The sequence below is a fragment of the Pholcus phalangioides genome, unplaced genomic scaffold (genome assembly GCF_987345545.1).
Source record: "Pholcus phalangioides strain wild (caught in Gottingen) unplaced genomic scaffold, Ppha-v1.0 ptg000014l_1, whole genome shotgun sequence".
Taxonomy (NCBI): Eukaryota; Metazoa; Arthropoda; class Arachnida; order Araneae; family Pholcidae; genus Pholcus; species Pholcus phalangioides.
The window spans coordinates 11063815-11072149 of record NW_028301607.1 but is presented as its reverse complement, the minus strand read 5'-3'; the positions used below and the strand labels follow the sequence as shown (position 1 = coordinate 11072149).

The following is an 8335-nucleotide window of genomic DNA, read 5'->3' as shown; positions in this document are numbered from 1 at the left end:
TTAATTACATGGATCATCAGCGTCTTTGTTATTTACAGTATTGTACTGAAAAGGGGGGGGGAGAAGTAGGGGATTATTTAGCCAATTTCGCGATAACGTTCCCATTTACGACGACGACCAGTCTAAAAAAGGAAAGAGAACGATTCTATTGCTCAACAAACTTCAAATTTAAGTCTAACATGATGATACGCTTTGAGTTGACCTCCATCGACTTGTATGCACTTAGCCCAGCGTGTCCGTTATTGTTGCGTGGAACTCGTCTTTCGACATCACCTTCGAAATTGCCTTTTTCGAGATAGTTGTTGATGAGCAGAATCGATGGCCCAGCATATGATAAACAGACTGGAACCCGTCTTTTGACATCACTTTCGAAATCACCTTCGTCTTCTGTGGAGCCACCGTTGATGAGCGATATCTGAGGCCCAGCTCGTCTGCCATCACCGATAAACACACTGGAACACGTCTTTTGACATCACTTTCGAAATCACCTTCGTTTTCTGTGGAGCCACCGTTGATGAGCGGAATCGGTGGCCCAGCTTGTCTGCTATCACTGATAGACATGTTGGAACCTGTCAAAAGACATCACTTTCGAAATTTTCTACGTCTTCTTTATAACCACCGTTGATATCGGTGGCCCAGCGTGTCTGCCATCACTGATAGATACCCTAGGACCCGTCTTTTGACACCACTTGCGAAATCCCTTTCTTCGAAACCGTTGTTGATGTGTAATTGTAGAATTGGTGGGCCAGCGTGTCTGCCATTACTAATAAATACACTGGAACCCGTCTTTTGACATCACTTTCTACATTGCCTTCGTCTTCTTCAGAACCACCGTTGATGAGCGATATCTGAGGCCCAGCTCGTCTGCCATTACCGACAGACACACTGAAACCCGTCTTTTGACATCACTTTCAAATTCATCTTCTTCGATTCCGCCGTTGATGAGTGGAATTGCTAGTCTCTTAGTTCCATTTTCATTACAATGAATAAACAACGTTATGACGTGGAAGGCTGGATTTTCCCGATGCATTACTCCCAATTGGCTTATATGCCCTTGCTCAGGTTGTCAGTCACTTGGAAGACATGTTGGAACCTCCCATCTTGTAGACATCGTTACCCAAATCACCTCTATCTTTTTCAAAATCCGAAATAGTGAAATTGTCATATCTCTTCATGTTGCTTTGTTATCTCTACTACAATTTCGCCTGGACAAAACATCCACCAACAGTCACTCCTCGACTTACGAACACGATACTTTCTCAGAATTTCCCTAGCAAGTCGCAATCATGTCACTTTGACACCGATTCGATAATTCGGCATCAGAAACATATACGAGGGATGCAGGTCTGGTTGAAATATTTTTTCCAAATACCGCCAAGGTCAATCTATAATTCGCCAAATCTATCGGTTCGTTGAAAAGTCCGTAAGTCGGGGAGAGGTTGTATAATGTATGCTGCACTGACCATACAAACTTGATCTAGTCAGCGAAATTTTGCTCATGATCTGGTTAATACGTAGAAGATTTCGAAAATGAAGTTAACCAGTTCAGCAAGTCCTTACAAAATGGTGGACGGTGGACATTCTGGGCTAAGAGGGTGCAAGTCAATGGGGACCTTGCACTGTGTATTGAATAAAAACAGATTTGACTTCGCACCTTATCACTGGATTGAAAATTGGAGCCAAGGAGGAGAGTAGGGGAGCAATGATTTCTCTCATCACATCTGGTCCTGAATAAAGACCTAAGAGAATTTCCAAAATCGATGTCAAATGACGGATTCCAGCATGCTTTCGAAGAATGGCAGACATGTAGGCTTAGATGGGGACGACGACGACGACCACTTAGAAAAAAAAAAGAATAAATAAAAAGGGACTCACACAACTTCAAGTGGAATCATCACACGCGAGTTCCAGAAAGTCCTTGAAATAACGTGGATACGCTGGGCTAAGAGCGTGTAAGTCAATGAGGACTTTGCACTGCGCACTGACAATGGATTTGACTGCATCTTATGATTGGAATGAAATCGGAGCTAATAGGGGTTAAAAGCATTTCTCTCATCAACGGTGGTTCTGAAAGCGACAATTTCCAAAATCGATGTCAAAAGACGGGTTCCAGCATGTCTTCGAAAAATGGCAGACACACATGTGTGAATAAATGGGGACCTTGAAGCTGGGTTAATAGCTGATAGTTTGCAAGTAATAAAATCATTCTCTTCTTTTTTTTCTAGACCCATATACCGTATTTGTGAGATCAAACGACATCAAAGCATTAATGCGCAGCGCAACAGAACACTCGATGACACGACATCTGTATCAAGTGTAAAGTAGCGAAAAGAATTATTCTAACCAGATGGTTTGGAAACATCAAAACTAGTATATCCCTGCCAAAGTAACTCTCGTATGAAAATTGCAGAAATGCTTGTTGGTTGCCATACACCAGGGGTTCTTAACCTTTTTCCAGCCGTGGACAAGATCAATTTCGTGACCCCCATGAGACTATTTGTCTTTCGAAATTAGTGCAATAAGCGCAACAGTTCTGTTGTGTAAATACACAACAGAACTGTGTGTGGATTTGTCCGACTCATCCAGGAAGTCGCTGTGAATCAAGTTTATGTTGTAACACATAGCTTAAGAATTCCTAGCTGTAAGTGGATCTGTACGACCCATCCCTGAAGCCTAAGAGAATCAAGTTTGAGTTGTGACCCATAAGAAAGAATAGATAGCTCAAGAATCCCTGCCCAGTGGTGTCAGAGCCGAGATTGTTGTGGGTGCTCAAGCACCCACGGATATCTGTGGAGTGTGTCCGAGCACCCCCAGAATCGATTTAAAAGTCAAAATTTACTACTTGCAACGTTAATGTGCAATGATATGGTTGTTTGGTCTGGTAGCGTGGCTGATGCGTCCTTCATGTTCCAAGAGGAGGTATTATTTGCGGAACTCCTTCTGCGGTGGTATGTTCACGAGCATGTGTGTGTGTGTGGGGGGGGGGGGGGTCGTCCCTGACATTTCGTCCGTGGTGAGAGAACAGGTGCTGGGATGGTCTCGGATGAGGGATATTGCTGTTTGGGAGAATTTGCTGCTGCTACTGCTGCTGAGGCATCGGTTGTTGGGTCTGGTGGTGCGGCTGACCGGTAGCATGACCATCCTAGCTCCCGGATGAGGCAGGGTATGGCAGTTGGTGTCGTACCCGTCTGGTGTTGGGGTGGGGGGGGGGGGGCAACTGTGTGGCGGGTATCCGCTTCGCATCACTGTCATCGTTTTCACCGGAGAGGAGATAGCTTTGTTAAATATGGCGCTGCTGTGTTAATGACGGTGTTGGATGGTGTAGCTTCGTGCTGTAATGATATTGGAGCAGGTTTTTGGAGACTTCCCCACTTTTCCAAAAACATAAAATACCGTGAGGAATGAAATCACAGGGCACCGAACAATCTGTTACGCATGCGAAGTAATGCGTATGCCATGATGACCATTCAAGCAACACTTCATTTCCTAATCGTTCTCTCTCTGATACCCTTTCTCTCTATACACTCTTTTTTTTAAACATTTTCAAAGTTCAAGGACAAATCATACATTTTCAATATTAAAAAAACCTACTTCAGTTTTTTTTCTTCCAATTATAAACATCATTACAAAGACCAGCCGCTGACAAAAATGTCGTCTAGATACAGCCCGTGGGCGGGTGGGGGGGGGGGGAGGAAGGAGTGCTTCCGTGGATCGTAGAAACAAAACAAACGCTAATGGTGAAACCATTTTTAAAAAGCGTAACAGTGGCGTAAACAGTGTCCTTTTTTTTCTTCTTCAATGATATAAAAAAGAGAAGGAAAAATTTCCAATATGGAGGGGGGGGGGAAATTTTGGCAACACGGGGGGGGGGGGTGTTCGAGTCCTAAATTTTTTCGCTTGGTGTTGCGTCGACGTCGCTGCACATGTTCGAGATCATTACTAATGGTAATAACAAACAAGCGATAGGGGGGGGGGGTAGTTTTAGTTCATGCGATTGGCTTGGCACTGCCGGGTACAGAATAAGAAGCTCTTAGAGACGGTAAGAAATAGACGCACCATTTTACTAAATACGGATAATTCCAACGGAGTAAGAGGATTTGCCTTCTCTTTGTTTTCTGCTGCTCAACACTACTGGTGTCGTGATTTGATGTCCTGTCGTGTTGTTATTGATGATTATTATTATTACTGTTATTATTATCATATCCCCATTTTTGGCAGTGAGGCTAGAAACAGAAAATAACAACGGAAAAGTGAATCATTTCAGGTACCATTTGATAGATCTCTCCATGTTCAGTCTGTGTCCGGCTTGCTTGACACCGAGACCCATGAGGTCATTATTGTCCATGTTGGCGAGTTTGGAGCCATTTATACCAGCTTCGGCGAATGTTATCTTGTATTCGGGTAAGAATAAACTCTCCAGCCAATCGGAGACGTCCTTCATGTTCCAGAGGTGCAGGGGCTTCTGTCGGAACTCCTTCTGCGGTTGCGGCGGCGGCGGTATGTTCGCGAGCATCTGGGGATCGTCCCTGGCGCTGCGTCCGGGAGAGAACGGGTGCTCGGATGGTCTCTGGTGGGGGTGTTGTTGTTGCTGTTGTTGTTGTACGTGCGGGTGTTGCTGTTGGTGCTGTTGGGGTATTTGCTGCTGTTGCTGCATCGGGGGCTGTTGGGTCTGGTGGTGCGGCTGACCCGGTAGCATGACCATCCTGGCTCCCGGATGAGGCAGGGTACTGCAGTTGGTGTCGTACCTGGTCTGGTGCTGAGGAAGACTGTGTGACGGATATCCGCTTCGTGTCATCGTCATCGTTTTCACCGGGGACGAGGTCACGTTGTTGGGTAGATGGTGCTGCTGCTGCTGTTGGTGGTGGTGTTGTTGGTGGTGTGGGTGGTGTAGTGTCATGCTGCGGTGATCTGGAGGCATTTGCTGGATATGTCCTTTATATATGTGATCTGGATATGGGTAGCCTGCCATCTCGGGTGGGACAGTCCGCCTACTTATCGGTGCTTCCATGGTGTTTGGGGGCCGTGCGGCCATCATGTGTTGCGGTGGTGCTTGTCTCATCATGTTTTGCGGGTTATGGGACCGACGCTGTCTCGCCAGGGACTCGTCACTGAACTCGGGTGGTGGAGCTATATGGATTGCCGCACCCTGCGATGACGCAGGATGAGGCTGCTGGTGTTGCGGGTGAACCTGGTGGCCGTGGCTGATATGGCGGCCCTGTTGCGGTGGTGCGAAGTTGAATTCAGGTGGCGGCGGTACCACTTCTGTCAGTATCTCGGGTTCATTGGCTGCGGCCATGCCCAGGGAATCCACTTGCAAGCGGATCAGTTGCAGGCTCTTGTCAACCTGTTCGCACAGTCTCAGGCACACGTCATCCTCTCGAGTCTCCGATGGATGCATTTTACCCGAAGGGTGCACCATCCTCATCAGTCGCGGATCCAACTGACGTGACTGCATCGGCATCTGTCCTCCCATGGGTACCTTCATCGGTTGTGACGGCGACTCGATATAATGCGGGTGGGAATGGTCCGGACCGACCTTGCCCCTGGGAACTTCAACGAGCTGCTCGGAATCGTGCCTTCTGTGCTCTTGGTGGTGGTGGTGTGGAGCGTTGGTGGAGCTATACGCCGTGGAATGAGGAGGTACCGTTGGGGGATGGGATAACCCCACCAGTGGTATGCTGGTTATAGGTGGCCTCACGGTGTAAGATAAGATTCCCGTTGACACGTGAGCCGTTGGCCCTTGGTGAGAGACGCTTGTCTGATGGGACGATGAAGGTATCATGGTGACAGCTATGGACATTGGTGGGCGGGACGTTGGTGTAACAATGATATGTCCACCTGTTTGGGGTACGGGCTGGCGGAGTTGTTGTTGTTGTTGCTGCTGCTGCTGCTGCTGAGCGGCTGAAACTTGCTGAGTGTGTGTGAATAATCCCGTAGACTTTCCACTACCGGCTTGCAGGAGGGTAACGGCCAGATCCGTTGGCGGAAGCTGCGAGAGATTCGGCACCGTTCTCGGAGTGGCTTGCCTGCCAGCAGCTACAGACACCGGGAAATGCGTTTCCGCTGTTTCCGTGTCTATATTCGAACTGGTGGCTCTGCGATTCAGGGTGTTTTCCCTGCCTTCGGGTTTTCTACCCGATGAAGTGGAGATCGGTATCGTCTTGGCGGAATTATCGATAGGTTTCTTGATGGCATTCTCCAGGTGTTGTGGGATGCTCACTGGTGATGCAACGCCGGGTCTCTTCCAGTCCTCGAAATCCCTAGTGGTGGTGGGCGTCTCCGCGGAGAACCTGGTGACCTGACTCTCAACTTCCGACGCCAAGAAGGCGGTTATTGCAGCAGCGTCGCTGATGTCCGTGTCTTCGTCCTCGAATGTCTTTGGACAAGATTTTGAAGTTTTCATTGTCTGCACCATGATCTGAGAGTTCTCAGCTTGGTCCGAGTTCTTATTCTGCGATCCGACCAAAGTTATTCTGATGACGTCGCTTTTCCTTCTTGGCGAGAAGTTGGCTTTCACCGATGCCTGTTGGCTCTGTTTCTCGAAGTTGTAGATGTTCTCCTTCACCGAACGCGAAGACATCTCGACGCTTGGCGACACGTCATCCTGTTGTTCGGCGGAGAACCCTGAGTTCATGTCGACGGTCTTCCGTGTAGTCGTTTCTTGGGAAGACGACTCGTTCCCCGAATCGTCTAAAACCTTTATATCATCGACCCTGGGTTTCTTCGGTACGGCTGGCGCGACCTTCTGCGAATTTGCCGCGTCGTTTGAAGCGCTTTCCTTCGGTGGAGAGGTGTTGTCGGTCTTGGTGGGTTTCTGTAGGGTCTGGGGAGGAGACTTTATCTTCTGCACGAGAGTCTTGACTTCCTCTTCGGTTTTCGGTTTCAGGTTCGCTTCCAGATTCTGGATCAGCTCGTGGGCACTGTGCTGATGAGTGAGTTCCTTGCCCTTCGGTTTGCTCGTCTCCTTGATGTCCTTCTGGATGACTTCCGTCTGTTTCAAGATGATGGTCGCTTTGAAAGGGACAGATTCCTTGGGGCTCTTCGAAACGTTCTCCGACGACAGTTTCTTCAGTTGGTCCGCCAACTGATCGCTCTGCAGTTCGATGGCGGCTTTCTTCGTCCCTGTGTCTTCAGTCTTTTTCGGTGGGGGAGTTGGTGGCACCTTTTGCATTTTGCCATCTTTACCGTTGTTTGTTGGCGTTTCAGCTGTGCCCGTGCCATCCCGATTTTTTTCAGATTTGAGGAAGATTTTTTCGCCTGTTTCTTCCGATAACACTATCCCGGCTCCCGGTGTCTCTGTCTTCGAGACTTCTCTGCCACCACCACCACCATCCTGTCTGAAGGTGTCTTCTTTTGACAGTTTCCTCGATTTCTCTTGCGTCTTGCCTCGTCTCGTCTTCGAGGACTCATTGGACACCTCCTTGTCCGATTGCGGTGGGGTTTTCCCGTTTTGGACGACCTGGTTGTTGTCGACTGCTTTGAAAGTCACCAGTCCACCTTTGTTCTCGAGAGCCGAGTTCGTCTCCTCTTCCTCGCTGGTGTCGTATTCTGGTTCTTGTATGAAGTGCTCGTGTGTCGTGTAGTTTTTCGGACTCGAAGATTCATTCGGACCCCGAGATAGTTTCGCGCCTTTGACTTTCCTGAGGGTCCCCCGTTTGTCGGGCGGATGGGCCTGATCCGTGGCTGCGGTGTCTCGAGACCGATGCTTGAACGTCGGTGCATAACCCGTGGTGGAATCTCCGCTGCTATAGTCGGTGTCCAACGAACCGGTGCTTCTCCCCCCGCCTTCCGTCGGTGCCTTGGCGTTCTGCGGCATCTTCGGGGGTAACGAATGCGATCGCAGGTTGGCTCCTTTCGCCATCTGTCGCGGCAGGGTCGCATCGCACATCTGGAGGTTGTCCCTCTTGTAGCCGACGGTCGTCACGGCGTCCGGAGAAGCGTAGAGTTTGGCACTGTCCGTAGGTCTGAAGCTGGACATGATGGCCGAGGACTTGGCGTGCTGTGCGTGCTGGCGACCGAGAGTGGCGTTAGCGTATTCACCCCTGGACACATCCACCTTGATCATTTGACCCACCGGAGGAGGCGGAGGCGGATAAGAGGGGGGTGGACAGCTCGCTCTCGGCACGCTTTTCTCGGAATCTCTCACCACGACGGGGACAGTCTCGGCGTATATGCCTGAACCATTCTGTTTGATTATCATGGGCCTCTGCAGTTCTGGGGTCGAGCACCTTTCTTTCGACTTGCCGCTTTCACTGAAGGAAACAGAACAATACATGGTCACAACATGCCCGACTCTAATACAGATATTAAATGAGAACTTTTCAAGATAATTATG

The 8335-nt window shown here is 49.0% G+C and overlaps 1 protein-coding gene across 2 annotated transcripts in view; it reads right to left on the bottom strand.

The window, feature by feature from the left end:
- Positions 1–3676: 3676 nt before the first annotated feature.
- Positions 3677–8335, bottom strand: part of LOC149078134 (uncharacterized) — a 60413-nt gene continuing 55754 nt past the window's right edge. For both annotated transcript variants that reach the window (XM_089241719.1, XM_089241720.1), the window contains exon 19: positions 3677–8252. In XM_089241719.1, the coding sequence (XP_089097845.1) occupies positions 4256–8252 (3997 nt within the window). In that variant the 3' untranslated portion in view covers positions 3677–4255. The remainder of the gene's footprint in view (positions 8253–8335) is intronic.